The sequence below is a fragment of the Miscanthus floridulus genome, unplaced genomic scaffold (assembly GCF_019320115.1).
Source record: "Miscanthus floridulus cultivar M001 unplaced genomic scaffold, ASM1932011v1 fs_694_2_3, whole genome shotgun sequence".
In the NCBI taxonomy this organism is placed as follows: Eukaryota; Viridiplantae; Streptophyta; class Magnoliopsida; order Poales; family Poaceae; genus Miscanthus; species Miscanthus floridulus.
In genome coordinates this window covers 19,511-34,537 of record NW_027097122.1, presented here as the reverse complement: position 1 = coordinate 34,537, position 15,027 = coordinate 19,511, and the positions used below count along the sequence as shown (strand labels likewise).

The window sequence follows — 15,027 nt, the reverse complement described above, 5'->3', positions numbered from 1 at the left end:
CGAGGCGTGGCCAACCTTCGTTTGTATGGACAAGGAGTGTAGTCGCGCTCTCGCCTGTTCGGAAGCGTCAACGTTTGATGGTTATTAGTTCCACCTCATTGGGTACTCCAGTATTAGGTCCCCGACACTATGGCTGATAAGTTGGCTCATAAGTCGGCTTATTAGAGCAGCCGCACACGCCGTACAATGGTAGCTTTTTTGTTCTCTTATAATTTTAAATGGCACAGATAAATTAGAATAATCGCGGAGCTTGGAAGATCCTATGTTAAATTAGAATGTTTGAGGAGTGTAATCAGGAAGGGGATGGTTAGTAATTAAGAAGTTGTTGGTTCTAACATGAGGATATGCTGCTAGTGAATGGACGTGGATCAAAGAAATTTCGAGCAAGACAATTAGGGGGTGTTTGGTTTTCTGGACTAAATTTTAGTCCATGTCACATTGGACGTTCGGATGCTATTTAGGAGAACTAAATATGAGTTAATTATAAAACTAATTACACAGATAGAGGCTAATTTACGAGACGAATTTATTAAGCCTAATTAATCCGCCATTAGCACATATTTACTGTAGCACAACATTGTCAAATCATGGACTAATTAGGCTTAAAAAATTCGTCTCGCAAATTAGCCACAATATGTGCAATTAGTTATTTTTTTCGTCTATATTTAATACTTCATGCATGTGTCAAACATCTGATAAAACAGGGACTAAAATTTCCCTGTAGTAACCAAACACCCCCTTAATGTTGCCAAATTTTAGCAGCCTTTCGCAGCTTCCTACCTTCCCAATTTCCCATTTGAAAAATAACGAACTGCAGCTTTCCCTGCACTAGCGTTACCCAAGGCGTAACGGACGGTTCTCTCGTACAATGAGAGCCACATGCTGCGAGCTGCGGCAGTGTGCGCAGTATGACTCGTCTCGCTCCTTTCGCTCACGCAAGCGCAAGTGCGCAACCTGCTCCTCTCGCTGTCTCCAGATCCCCTGCTACGCCGCCGCCTCCGCCTACCGCCACCAGTCTCCCTCCCCTGCAACCGGGATAAGAGGAAAAGAATCCGCGCGGCGAAAGGAACAGGAGTACATGAGTGAAAAAAGAATCTCCGATCGGGAGTCCTGCCAGGCTGATAGAATCTTGGCAGCCATGGATATGCTATGTTCCGGGAGATTCTTGGCACGACGGACTCCCCTCGTGCTCGTCCCTCGCTGCTCTCGAGGCTCCCCGGACAAAAGCGGCAGCGACAAAGGTAAGCGATCTGATGGTTCATGGCTTTGGCTGTCAAGTTCCTTGCTGCCACCGTTAGGTGTTCGGTAAAATGCTGCAGTGGATTGCTTGACTAGTGCCGATGTCAGTCAGGGTTTGTGATTGATGCGTGAGTATGGCCACTCCAGTGAGATACAGTACGGGTTTAAATTGCCCAGTCATCACATCAGGAATTCAGGATGCAACTGCCTGCTTTCCTCGTTTAGGTTGATGTGATCTGTTTACTTGATCGGGAAGGGCTTTGTGTGCTAAGAGCCTAAGATTTGAGCTGGAATGTTTGCCTCCATCAATTTCAAGAGGGCATTGGTTTTGGCGGTTGTCTGCGACCTTAAGCCAACGTGTGTAGACATTTGGGTTCGACGTAAACAAATGTATTAATGAGAGAAAAAAATCAACGATGCACCAATTATGTAGATTGTCCTTGTGTTGGCATCAATGTTTTTGAGGCGCCGCGGCGAGGCGCGGCGCCCGACCCCCTTCACAACGCCTAGGCGTTTATGGCGGACGCCTAGGCGACGCCATACACACGTTGTAAGGCGCCGTAAGCTAGAGTTTTATATAGTAAGTGCAGCACATACATACCTGGTTTGTTCCCAATTCTGGAGCCCAGGTTCCTTTCTTCCCTTTCCAAAAGCTCTTCTCCCATGTAGCATCCATCCCCCTTGAAGCAAACTACATGACAATTCCAAAATTCAGCAATCTATGACATGAAGAAATGTAAATGAACATGTTACATTGTTACCAGCTGCTGAGAATTAAATAAGAAACAATACACAAGAGGCAATACAACAAATTAGCAAGCATTAGTGGCTTAGTGCATTAGTTCATGCATGAGCATGACAAATGACATCATAGTTTGTCTCTAATAGTCCACAAACTTAGAGACTGAAAGTCTGAAGTACTGGACTCTAAAGCATTCTAATTACTAGTCAACTACACCAAAGCCATACAACATGAGTGCAGGACAAGGGTGTAGGTCACAAAAGGGCTGAGTGCAAATCTCTGTTTCAGCACTCAAAATCCATCATCAAACTCATCAAGATCAGCAGCGTCGTCTTGATCAGTAGCAGGAACATTGCCAGCTTCTTCACACTCGCTCACTTCTGCATCATCATGTGGGTCTTCAACTTCGTCTTCCTCTTCGCCATCTTCAGCAGCAGCAGCAGCAGGAACATTTCTGGAGCGTCTATAATACTGAACAGGAGCAGCAGCTCTTCTAGGAAGGTTACGACCCTGCAGCGCTTGTGATGCACCGATGGCTTCATCAACATGCTGCCATGTGAGGTCATCAACAGCATCAGACCCTCGAGCACCCGGAACAGGCACATGCAATGAATCAGCCCATTCATTGTCCCAATCGAACTCCTCAATGACCGGAGGCATACCACAGGCGGCAGCGCATGACCGGAGGCAAATGCTGGAGGGGGCTCGAGCTGGCGAGCGGAGGCAGCTTCTTCTCGGTGGAGGCCGGCCGGTGGACTCGAGCTGGCGAGCGGAGGAGCAGCGAAGCGGAGCAGGAGGTCCGCCCGCCGCCTTCTCTCTTTCTTTCCCGGTCTCCCCTCGCCCTGGGCAGCTTCTTCTCGGAAGGGGAGGCCGGCCGGTGGACTCGAGCTGGCGAGCGGAGGAGCAGCGAAGCGGAGCAGGAGGTCCGCCCGCCGCCTTCTCTCTTTCTCTCCCGGTCTCCCCTCGCCCTGGGCAACTTCTTCTCGGAAGGGGAGGCCGGCCGGTGGACTCGAGCTGGCGAGCGGAGGAGCAGCGAAGCGGAGCAGGAGGTCCGCCCGCCGCCTTCTCTCTTTCTCTCCCGGTCTCCCCTCGCCCCCCTCGCGGTAATGGCTCAGGCGGTCGATTTCCCGCGCGTAGGTCGCAATTCCCGCGCCCGCGCGGTCGATTTACCGCGGGCCGCGGTCATTTTCGCGCCCTTCCCCGCGCCGCGTCCGATTTCGCGCCCTCCCCTGCGAATTAGATTATGGCGTCCGCTGGAGAGCTCTAGGCGTCCGCCCGACGCCATTCGTGCCTAGGCGACGCCTAATCTGCTGAGGCGGACGCCATACAGGCTGAGGTCGTGGCGAGGACGACGCCCAGGCCCTCGAGCACGCCTTGGCGCCTAGGCGACGCCTAGGCGACGATTAGGCGACGCCTCAAAAACAATGGTTGGCATTCATTTGCCTCTCTGAGTGAGGTTTACAATGCGCAATCCAGTAGTTAGGTCCAGACTAATTGTAGCCATTTTTTAGTCCATGTGTCGTTGACACGATGCAAATTTTCCAGCACTGTGATGGCTTCAAAGAAGAGAAATCAGTGTTTCTGCCTTCTAGAGATTTCCACACTCAAATTTGCTTTATTTTTCGTGTACCTAATCCATTTATGCCAAAAAGATACTAATCACTGGATTCTGAGTAGTCAATATTTGGCTTTGATGTTGCTTATCCATACATTTGCAATGGTGGATAGTAGGTGATGAATTATGAATTTCCATCTTATAGTTGTTTTTGAAAAGTTTGTTCTACATTATGATACAAGGTTATGCATGATCTGAGAACCACTTATGGTCAGAATTTTGTTGTTGTACTGCCTATGGAATATAATTTGTTACAGGAACCCTTGCTAATTCAGTTAAGATTATGCCATGATAGCTTTAAAAAATTCTTTCAACTAATTGTTGTATCTAAGAGAAGAAAACACAGGCTTTTGAAAAGCCATATCAATTTGAACAGAGCCTAATAGTTGTTGTTATTGTTTTTTTTTTTTTTTTTTTGCGAACGAGAGCCTAATAGGTTTAATGTTAGTGTCGAAGCTATAAGATCATAGAATGGATAAATGGGGAAATGCATTAGCAGAACACACTACACAGGTATCATGCAATGCCACTTTTGTTCTCTTCTGGAAGGGAAACAATAGAAGAGCAAACTAGTATCCTAATGTTTTATGTATTGATAAAATAGTATTTTAAAAGGGTTATTTGCAAGTCCCTCCTGAAGGAAAACAGAAAAAAGGAAATCAGTTACTTTTTTAGTTCATCAATCAGTCCAGGTTTCCTTCCCTTTGCTCTGCAAAGAAGGTTAATTATATTGCTGTATCTTGAAAATTTGCCAACACCAATTCCTATGTACAGCAAGCATATAATAAAATAATAGTAGATGACCTGGGGCTCTCCTTCTAACCGCAGATAGCTTGCAAGGAGAGGATGGACCACTGTTCTAATTCGCAAACTTTGCTTCCAACAACCCGAAAACACAAATGATACTTTATATCGTTCCTTTGCACAGGATGTTTGGACAAAAATTAACTGGATGTACATGGCTAGCTGTAGCCCTAGTCTGCAATTGCAAAAGGTCTCCTAGAAAAGTGGTGGTAGTGGATTCTAGTGTTAGTTCCAGTGGAAAGGAGAAAGGAAGCGAGTGGCATCGTTGTCTACACATTGTGAAACTGTTGGAATAAACCAAACCATAAAGTGTTTCAAAAATCAAATCTGACAACCAGATAGCATCCACTACTTCATCAGGGAGGATAATGCTCAAAGAAAGTTAGCATTAGGAGATTACACCTTTTGTATAGATTTTGATCATTGTTTAGATCTTCTGATGTGACCCACTGTAACTTTAGACTTCTCACTTTCCTTTTTGATTAAGATGCATGGCACCGTTCCTGCCTTCCTTTATACAAGAAAAAAAAATGCACTTATATCTGTTCATAGTTAGTTTATTTTAGATACTGTTATGAAGGTAGCAATAACCATGTCTTTTCTTACTCGTCAGGTGAAACCTCTACTGACTGGGACAAGGCATGGGCTACGTTTAAGAAGAAAGGGAAGAGGACCCTCTTTTCTGATTTCTCAACAGACAAGTATGTGACCTGGAACCCACGGCGCAGCGAGTATCCATTGTCAGAAGAGGTTGATCCAATCAAGAGAACCCAGTTTACCTTGGTGGGGGCGATTATCATCGTCTTGACATTACTAATCTATACACTAGTTGTTCCTCCCAACTCCCAAGTAACTGCAGAAGTGACAGCTAGGAGGTGAGTTGTAAATCAATATTTCAAATGGGAAGTCTGTATTGTACATTCTTACGTGTACTACACCAACTATAGTAGTATTGCTTCAATTGCAATCAAGTAGTATATAACACCACATCCATTCCATTCCGGAGGTTTTCCTCCATTATAACGAAGAAATATTTGGGTCAAGTAGAATAATATGTTGGTCGGTATTCAATAAATCATAATACATGTTGATGCTCCTGATGTAACTTTTGTGCATGTTCTCACTTCTCAGCAACTGCAATGTGTGATCATCGAATATTAGCTGTATTAACAGTGAATGGTAGTTTGTAGTGTTGGGACTATTTGGGCAAGTGGACGTGTGCAAAGTATCAATTGGAAACTGATGTACACATGAGAATCATGTTTCTTGTTACAGAAAAGTTGAAGTCAAAAAAGACAGATCATTTTCTTCATACAATTTTTTTAGAGAAATTATCTTCATACAATAATAAGCCCTGGGCAGACAGGAATCTTGCTTAGATGTAAAGCTATATAACTAACCTTGTTTCATAGGCCCTAAATAATTGGCTTATGTCTCTTGTGTTGGGGGCATCAGGATGGTGTGCTTTAACATCTTGTTGAATATATAATATATAGAGGAAGTGCAAGTCTAAAATAACATATCTGGGCTCTCACATGATATTGAAGACTTTGATCGTTACATCTTTATATGCAGCATTTTGGATCAAGTCAAACTTCAGACTTCTCATCCTTCAGGCTTGAACAGTTTCCAAGTTTGGACTCTTGTGGGTTGTTGCAGTGTCGGTCTAATAAAAAGAGATTGGTTCGGTTCTGAAATTATGAACCATAATTTTAGCATTCTTAAGATATCAGGCTGTTTAGAGCATCTGGAGTTGGTTGTGTTATCTTCGGTCCTTCACTAATGAAAAAATGTTTACATTTCAACTGAAAGCAGTGAAGAACATATAATTTACAATGCTTTTATGAATTATTACCGTGATAATTATTTTTGTCTCATGCTCTTGTTGCTCTTGCATTGCCTTTGATTCCAGACAGTAGCAAACAGAAAATTGGTCCATGCTGATGACCAAGACTTTCTCCCCCTGTGTGAACGGAATAGATGGGTCACAGGGGTAGTGGCTCATTGACTGTGCAATACTGTACAGATTATCTACAGATGTCTTAGTTTATATCTGGTTTTGGGGCACTTGTAAGGTCCATGACTAACAAAGAACCAGATCTGCATAATTCTAGCAGTAGTAATAAATCTCTATTTTCTTCTCTTGTTCTTGTCTGGAGACCAAATCCCATTGCTAGATACTTATTAATGCTTAGACCATGTACAATCACCATCGGCAGCAATTGGACAGCCAGACAAGGGCATAATTTTCTGTAGCAAGACAGCTGGATTGCTGGTCGCAGAATCTAGCCAGTCGTAATCCAACATTTTTCAGATCAGCTTTGTGACTACTCTACCGAAACACTGAAACGCCAGTCTGGCTGGTTGAAATTGTTCTTGTAAATCTGATTTGGTCGCTGGTAACCAGCAGAGGTGGCTGAGTATTCCCATATTAGTAGTACTTTTATTAATATTTATTCTTCACATTATACAGCTGTCGCTTGACAGTGCATCCAGATAACGTGGAAGTTTTGTCAAGCAGAGGCCAAGCAGCAGAGTACTACACACAAGGCGGAGTCTTGTCAATGCAGAACAGATTTAGTCTTTTTGAACTGAACAGTAGAGTCTTGCCCCAGTGTATTTCAAGCACTACTAGGCCTCGTTTAGATGCTGAAAAAATTTCAAACCGATGAATAGTACCACTTTCGTCTTATTTGACAAATATTGTCCAATCGTGGACCAACTAGGCTCAAAAGATTCATCTTGTGATTTCTAACTAAACTGTGTAATTAGTTATTTTTTTTACCTACATTTAATACTCCATGCAAACAGCTAAAAATTGATGTGATGGAGAGAGAGTGAAAAAACTTTGGAATTTTGGTGGCATCTAAACAAGGCGCTAGTGAGGAGCAAGCCCAGAGATATTCTAGAAGTTTTCAAACTTCAGTGAGGGGCTCCTTGCTCCCCAAGGAAGCTTGGCCCCCACTCCTCCCAAATCCCAAGCCCCCAGCATCCCCTATTCCCCTCTGCATCTCATCTGCACCCCATCTGCTTTGCCTCGCCTATAAAATGGCAAAGCCTCCGCCTGCCCCCCGTCACTCACTCTGACATCAGACACAACACAACACAGCCACACGGCTCTTCAGTCCCCAAATTCCCGTGCCTTCCTGAGCAAGAAGCCACCCACAGCGACGATGGAGCGGCAGCGGCAGCAGCAAGAGCCGGCGAGGCGGACCATACCGCGGCGCGGGCAGATCAAAGCGCGCATCTTCGCGAGCCTATTCCGGTGCATCGTCCCCAAGGCACCAGCGCGCAAGGAAGGCGGCAAGAACAAAGATGGGAGCAGCCACCGCGGCAAGAACAAAGATGGCAGCAACCACCGCCGCGTTTCCCCCGGTGGCTGATGCGGTTCGAGCGAGGCAAGATAACCGGCTCGTTCGGTGGTTGGTTTCTGGGCTGAAGCCTGGCTGGTGTTGGTTGGTTGCGAGAGGAAAACACCATTGGCTGGCTGATAAGCCCTGACTAAATCAATAAGCGAACAGGCTGAATAGCAGAATCAAGATGTGGGGTTGCGTTACGACGATCCCCGTTGAGAAATGCTGCAGCCTGCAGCGCCGGTCCTTGAACCTGAGGAGAGTCTTCTGTCTTCGGGGGTGGGATCGGGTGGGTGGGGTGTGCACTTCGGGTAAGCTGTATGGGATTCAGAGTTTCGGAGTTCAGACAGGGCAGTGAATAATCTGAATTCGGAAGCTTTCTGAGGTCGAATGGAGTCTCTGAACTCCGGCTTCTGCTGGAGTGCTATGTGCCTATGTAATGTACGCTCTTGTCTGTGTTCTTTAGCGGTAACTTCAGTGTCTTGGTACATGGGCAAACAAGCTCTTTCCTTTTGAGGTCACCACTGTCTTGTGGATATTACTATTTATTATGTAGTGGTGATGAATTTGTGTTCTGCTCTGCATCACCGCCATCACAGCTGTGTACTCTGTTTCTTTCACTTGAACAAGCATTACTCTTGTTGTTTAATGAACCTTCTTAGTGTTGTTCCTTCTTACCCACGAGGCCACGATGCATATCTCACGTTTCACTTGATGTACTGGTGATGGATTTCTGTTCTGCTCTGCATTACGGTTGTGTACTCTGTTTCTTTTCACTTGAACAAGCATTACTCTTGAAGGGAGAACCTGAAACTGAAACTATGATTCGAAGAGGCTTGTGAAAGCTCGTTTATGATGATGCTAGTACTTCTCAGATACCTGCGATACGTATCTGAAACATACTCCGTCCATGCCTATCGGATAACCACTGAACACGCTTTTGGATAGAGTAGTTCAGAATTCAGACAGGACGGTGATAATCTGAATTCTGAAGTTTTTGGTGAAAAACGGTGTCAGCTCCGGCATCAGATGGAGTACTTTGTACTCTCTGTTCTGCATTGTGGTTGCGTACTCTATTTCTTCCACTTGAAAAGGCTCTCGTCTAGTAGTCTTCTCGAACCAAACCATGTATGGATACTTAGGGAACCATGATGCGTGCATTCAGAAGTTCGCGTACGGGATACCGATACTTCCCTTACCACAGGCATTGGACAACCGCAAAACCTCTTGAATGTAGAGCAGCGAAGCATACATCTTACCATCTTTTTTTTTCTCGAATCATCTTACCATCTTTGGCTGTGTGTTTTCCTGTTCCTTTTATGCGGTTATGCACCTCTGCATAGTTCTATGTTCCACATTCCTGTTGTGCCAGTCAGCCAGTGCTTCGTGGTGAAGTCTTGCACTGCAAACAGCACCTGCTGATTGGGCCCGACACGGCATCGGCGGCTTCGGTGGCGAAGACGACTAGACGAGAAAAGTGGCGAGCCTTTTTGGTCCCACGGCCCGACTCGGACTGAAGCAACGGCATATTTGGCGACTTCGTCATCCACACCCTTGCGCCTTTGCGAACGACTCTGCTTTTCTTTTTCGTGGCGTGCGGCGCTTTTGCTCCTCTGAATATCGGATTCCCTTTTTTCTTTTTGTGGGTTATAAGGTGAGGTGAGGTGAGGTGAGGAACGAACAGAACGTGTCAAGCCCCGGTTGGCTAGAAAACGTGGTGGATTCTTACTCGTTGTGATGATTTATCTGGGTTTTCGTTAATACTCCCTCCATTATCTTTCGTGGAGGGAGTAACCATGATCCATGAAGCATTTTCAGATTCGTTCAACTTTTTACCAAGAGTAGCAAATTTGCTCACGTTGCAATTGGACATACAACTTTGTTTGCATGCAGTGACGCGCGGGTGTGTGTGTGTGTGTTGGGGTGGGGTCGGGTGGGGGGGGGGGGGTATAATTCAGTATTACCCTAACACAAGTGTAAAGTGGTCACTAATTATAGGCAGCTGCTGATGCAAGCAAGTAGAGCTAACAAAGAGTAAAGACCAAAGAATACTCCCTCCGTCCTAAAATACAAGATATTTTTTACTTTGAAACATCTCGTTCGATTGTTTGTCTTATTCAAATTTTTTATATAAATATTATTTCTTTTGATATGACTTATTTTATCATTAGAGAACTTTTATAATGACTTATTTATGTTGTCATTTGCAAAAAAAAAATCGAATAAAACAAATGGTCAAACATAATATCTAAAAGTCAAAAGCGTCATCTATTTTGAGACGGAGAAAGTAGGCAATTTGTTATAGGACACTCTTCAATGATGATATTTGTTGATGGACACTACTCAATGTTGTCTTTACTAGAAGACACTTTTCTATTATTGTAATTGACTCCAAGACACTATGGTCATTAAATAATGTTATCTATGAGTATATGGGAGAGAGAAGTTAAAAGTGACAAAAATACTCTCGACTATTACTAGTACAATCGATAATTGTTATCTAAAAGTTCATAACTTTTCATATGAAGTCGGACGAAAACAAAATTCATATCAAAACTGGAGCTCAATGATATCTTCATCAGCCATGTAGTTGATAAGTTTTCTATTTGAAACTATTCAGATTGTCAAAACTTTCTTTTAAATTAATAGATTTTAAATCTAAAAATTTAAAATTGTATAATGACTTCAGATGTTGACACTGTATATACAAAAGATATAGTTACCAGTAAGATCTATAGCTTTATAGTTGATACAATTTTTTTTATCTGAAGTCATTCAGAGTCCTAAATATTTATTTTAGTTTCTTAGATTTCGAAATTCAAAGTTTAGAAATTTCAAATGACTTTGAACATTGATACGATCTATCTCGTAGATGTTTAAAAATTTTAAATTTCAAATTTATATAAAATAATAAAATTAATATTTTAGATTCTAAACGACTTTGGATTTTCTAAATTTTGAATTTGAAAAGCTAAGAATTTTAAAACAACCTTTTCTGCTCTAAATATTTTTTTATAAAAGCATGTCAACTACAAAGTTGTTGATCTTACTAAGCACTACAATTTCGATATACGCCTTGTTTAGATGCCATCCAAATTCTAAGTTTTTTCACTCTCTCTCCATCACATCAATTTTTAGCCGTTTGCATGGAGTATTAAATGTAGGTAAAAAAATAATTAATTACACAGTTTAGTTGGAAATCACGAGATGAATCTTTTGAGCCTAGTTGGTCCACGATTAGACAATATTTACCAAATAAGACAAAATTGGTACTATTTATCGGGTTCATTTTTTTGCAAAGTGAACGAGGCCATAGACTTCGTCTCCATGCACTTCATATGCAAAAGTTTTGATTTTTTAAAGATAACTCTTAGGTCCTGTGGCGCCTCTGCCACTTGATCTGCCACTTGGCCCCTACGTACGAGGTTGGAGGGCTCAGGTCTCGGCCCGGCGCCTCGTGACTTTTTGAGAGCGAAGAAAAATAACCTCTGGCCAGCAGTTCGGCGTGCGCAGATGCCTGCCGGTCACGGGCTCGTCGGGGTGGACGGGTGGTGGCGTCTGTCCGTCTGTCAACGAAGCACATGTTCATTGAACTTGAACATGCCTGCGGCTGCGGATCCCCGTCCCCCCATGATTCCGAGCCCAAAGACGAGGCGCGGGTGGTGGCCCGCCATCATGAGACGAGCCGAGGATCCAAGCGGAGTCACGAGGCAATCCATATCCAATCCAAGGGAGAAAAGAGCAGAGCAGAGCAGTGCGGGAGCAGAGCACACTCCTGATCCAGCGGTTCAGCCCCCAGGAAGCACCGGAAACAGTGCCCATCCATTCCGGTTCCGGTGGAGCGCAGGCGCCGCGCACGGCGGCGGATGATTGAACCGGTGAGCCAGCCGGGAGATGGCGACGCGATCGCAGAGCGGGATGCCAGTATGCCACTTCAGTCGGTCCGAGCACAAACAAAATCACCACGGCCACAAGGGCACCGGCCACACACCGCACCAGCAAAGAAGATAGAAGAGAGCTGCCGGTCACAGCCTAGGGTCAACAAGTCGTCCAGGGCCACGTGCGCCGTACAAGTTACGGGCCCCACGAGGGTGACATGACGAGGGCCATGTTTCTTTCCTGTGCGCTTGTGTTTTCGCCCTTGTTTAGGGTCTGTTTAGTTCTAAATTTTTTTCGCAGTATTCATCACATCGAATCTTACGGCACATACATGGAGTACTAAATGTAGACGAAAAAAAATTAATTACACAGTTGGGTGAGAAATCGCGAGACGAAACTTTCGAACCTAATTAGTCCATAATTAGACACTAATTGCCAAATACAAACGAAAGTGCTACAGTAGCCAAAACCCAAAAAAATTTGCATCTAAACGCGCAGTTCCTAACTTTGGCACTATACAAAAAAAAGATTCCCCGTCACATTAAACTTACGATACATGCATGGAATACTAAAAGTAGACGAAATAAAAAACTAATTGCACAGTTTAGTTGTACTTTGTGAGATGAATATTTTGAACCTAATTAATCAACGGTTAGATAATTATTATCAAATACAAACAAAATGCTACGGTAGAGAATCTGGCACTGTATAAACTTTACACGTCCAAATTCTGACCAACTAAACGCGCCCTTCCTTTTCTTTTACATTTTCTCTTCTGTGGTGGAGCGTGGGACTGCAGACAGCTCGTCGTGCCCCGGTGACTGACTGACTGTGAGTCTGTCCAACCTGTTCTCTGGACTGCACGCATGCACCTGTATCTGCATGACTGCGCATGCATCGGCCATTGGAGTCACATGCTCATGCTGCAGCCATGCTCCCTCCGCTATAGCACACTGCCTCGTCGTACGTGCTATCGCTACGTGCGTCATCGCTCCGCCGAGCGTCGACAAATATTATTTTTCTCTCACGACAAATAACATACTTTCAGCTCCAAACAAACAGAACAGAAATTTACAACTTACGTCATCGTCATGAGAGAACGTGCGGCACGGCACGATACACGTCGTCCGATATACGGGCTGTATCCAGCAGAGGCCCCCGTGGCCTGTGCACCGGCCGGCACCGGCCACCGCCAAGAGGCACGCCACTAGGCGCAGCCACCGTCGCCCCGTTCCAAGAGAAGCACGACTGCAGGAGGCCAGGAGCCCATCGGCAGGCAGGTAACGCACTGCTTCCTCTACATCTCACGTTTTTCTTATAATCTATATTTTTAGCTTATTTTTTCAACCAAAATAGTATTTTTTCTCTCACAACAAATCAACCGAAACAGTATTTCGACTTATTATTTCAGCGAAGCGAACGGGCCCAGAGAGTAAATCTGCAAAAGAGCCAACTAAACAATAGCTTAGTTGGTGGCCTCCAGGTGGCGGGAAGCCCTAGGTTGGGGGTTTGGCATGTCGTAAAAAAATCCCCTCGTTTGTCTTGTATCAAAGCACAGGTCTAAGGCTCGGTTCAGTCTCACGTGGACAATGGTGCCACTGTATATGGATGGAATAAGGGTTCGGGGATTTTCTCAATCTACATGAGAAGATCATCTTGTATCTCCCTATTTAAATTCTGTAAAAGAAGGACATAGTCTAGCAGCGACACCCCATGATTTCTGTGACCTTTTGCCTGCTGATCCCTCCGCTATGTTCCAATCCAGGCTCCGCTCATGCATGTTAGTCACTGGGTCAGACGGTCAGTCAACGCTCACGTTCTAGATCAGAACTATAGTACGAGAGCCACGAACTGGACATCAGCACCTGCCAGACCTGCACTCTTTCTAATGCATAAAACCAGACAGGTATGTGGTATCCACTTGAACGAAAGCGATAGCCGTGATCGAGGTACAGACTAGACGACTAGTCGTCTACTGAGGTTCCTCAGTGTTTTTAAGTTTTTTCCCCTTATTATACTTCTATCTAGGTGCAAAAGACAAATACATTGTGTTCAAGGAATGACATAGCGGATATATAGCACCTCGCCTGTGCAGCTCGCTCTCACACGGTCACAACCAAATCGGGGTGCAGGCCTCTCGCCAGAGTTCCAAGCTGTGCGTGCGCGAGAGCTGGGCGCCATGGACGGCCAGAGAAAGAAACCCCACGGCAACCCCAACATCCGGAGGGGCAGCATCATCAAAGAGATCGTGAAAGACTTAATCGGCGGAGGGAGCACCAAGAACCCTGGCGGTGATGGTAGTGACGGCGGCGGCGGCGGCGGCAACGTCGGCGACAACAACGGCAAGAGGGGCAGTGGAGATGCTGCCGGCGCCGCCGACGCTGCTGGCTGACGCATGATGGTACGTGCTTGTTGCTTAGTAAGCTGGCCTGGTGTCTTTCTGCTAGGCTGCCGGCCGGTTTCCTGAAGCCTTTCGATCCGTATGTAATGTTGTGTAGGATGCGCATGGCATGGTGGTGGTGGGGTAATATGGAGTAGTTGATCGGCGATCGAGGGGTTCGTTCCTTCTGTAACTTGTGTGTGTGTTGTGCAATAACTCTTGGTGACCAGTTTGGCAGCATTATTGCCGACTCGTGTGGGCAACTCCTTTTGCAGTCCTGAGCTCCGCTACTCCGATCCCCCATCACAGGCATCACCGTCAGTGCAGCTGAGGGTAGTCCACTTCCGTCCCGATGCATGATTTTTCACGCATTTCTTCGCTAGATATACGAATTAACCAACCCAAACAAAACACCAACGCGCAAGAGGGTGCCAACAGATATCTGACAAGCTTCGTTTTCCGTCTACGTCCTCGGGTTTGGTCGGTTGTTTCGAATTCATGGCCTCGAATTATTCCTGACGGGAATGATTGTGTAATTTATATAATAATTCATCAGCTGGATTGGTCCTGTCTCTCTTCCGAAATAACCGAACGGCCCCTTAGTGGATGCGCTACGTCACTCGCCAATGACGCCTGCGCTCTAACACAAACATACGAGGAAATACTTAACACAGGTGATTAAACCTTTTCTAAAGAGGTCAGTCCAGAGTCCAGCTTGCAGCTTGCGCGGCCTGAGCTGAGTGTGCTTGACTGGTGCGAGAGGCACGTCTACTCCATCTGCATTCCATTGTCGTACACACACTATGCCTATCAGCCTATATGTGACGTGAAAGAAGTTACGATCGGAGGAGTGCTATACAGTACATTACTTCTCCGAACCCCAAGGCGAGGTGAAAAGATGCAACTGACAGTGGACTGTAACAGACGCAATATAGGGACTGTTTAGATCTCGGCCGCTAAAAATCACTACTGAATGCTAATTAAAAAAATCAAACATGAACCAATTTCAAAACTA

The 15,027-nt window shown here is 45.1% G+C and overlaps 1 protein-coding gene across 2 annotated transcripts; it reads left to right on the top strand.

Annotated features, from left to right (window-relative positions):
- The first annotated feature begins 861 nt into the window (after positions 1–861).
- On the top strand, positions 862–6,722 carry LOC136532711 (uncharacterized). 2 transcript variants are annotated; one of them, XM_066525302.1, is made up of 3 exons: positions 862–1,241; positions 5,014–5,275; positions 6,313–6,722. In XM_066525302.1, exons 1-3 carry the CDS (start codon positions 869–871, stop codon positions 6,317–6,319), a joined length of 642 nt encoding a protein of 213 aa, XP_066381399.1. In that variant the 5' UTR covers positions 862–868; the 3' UTR covers positions 6,320–6,722. The 2 variants fall into 2 exon arrangements, with proteins under 2 accessions (XP_066381399.1, XP_066381398.1); XM_066525301.1 differs by lacking the exon at positions 6,313–6,722 and adding an exon at positions 5,976–6,295.
- The last annotated feature ends 8,305 nt before the right edge of the window (positions 6,723–15,027 follow it).

Excerpts from the sequence above, each read along its gene's own strand:
- LOC136532711 (XM_066525301.1), top strand. The coding sequence starts at position 869 with ATGAGAGCCACATGCTGCGAGCTGCGGCAGTGTGCGCAGTATGACTCG. Across the intron at positions 1,242-5,013 it reads CAAAAGCGGCAGCGACAAAG|GTGAAACCTCTACTGACTGG; the intron begins GTAAGCGATCTG and ends CTTACTCGTCAG. Across the intron at positions 5,276-5,975 it reads GCAGAAGTGACAGCTAGGAG|CATTTTGGATCAAGTCAAAC; the intron begins GTGAGTTGTAAA and ends CTTTATATGCAG.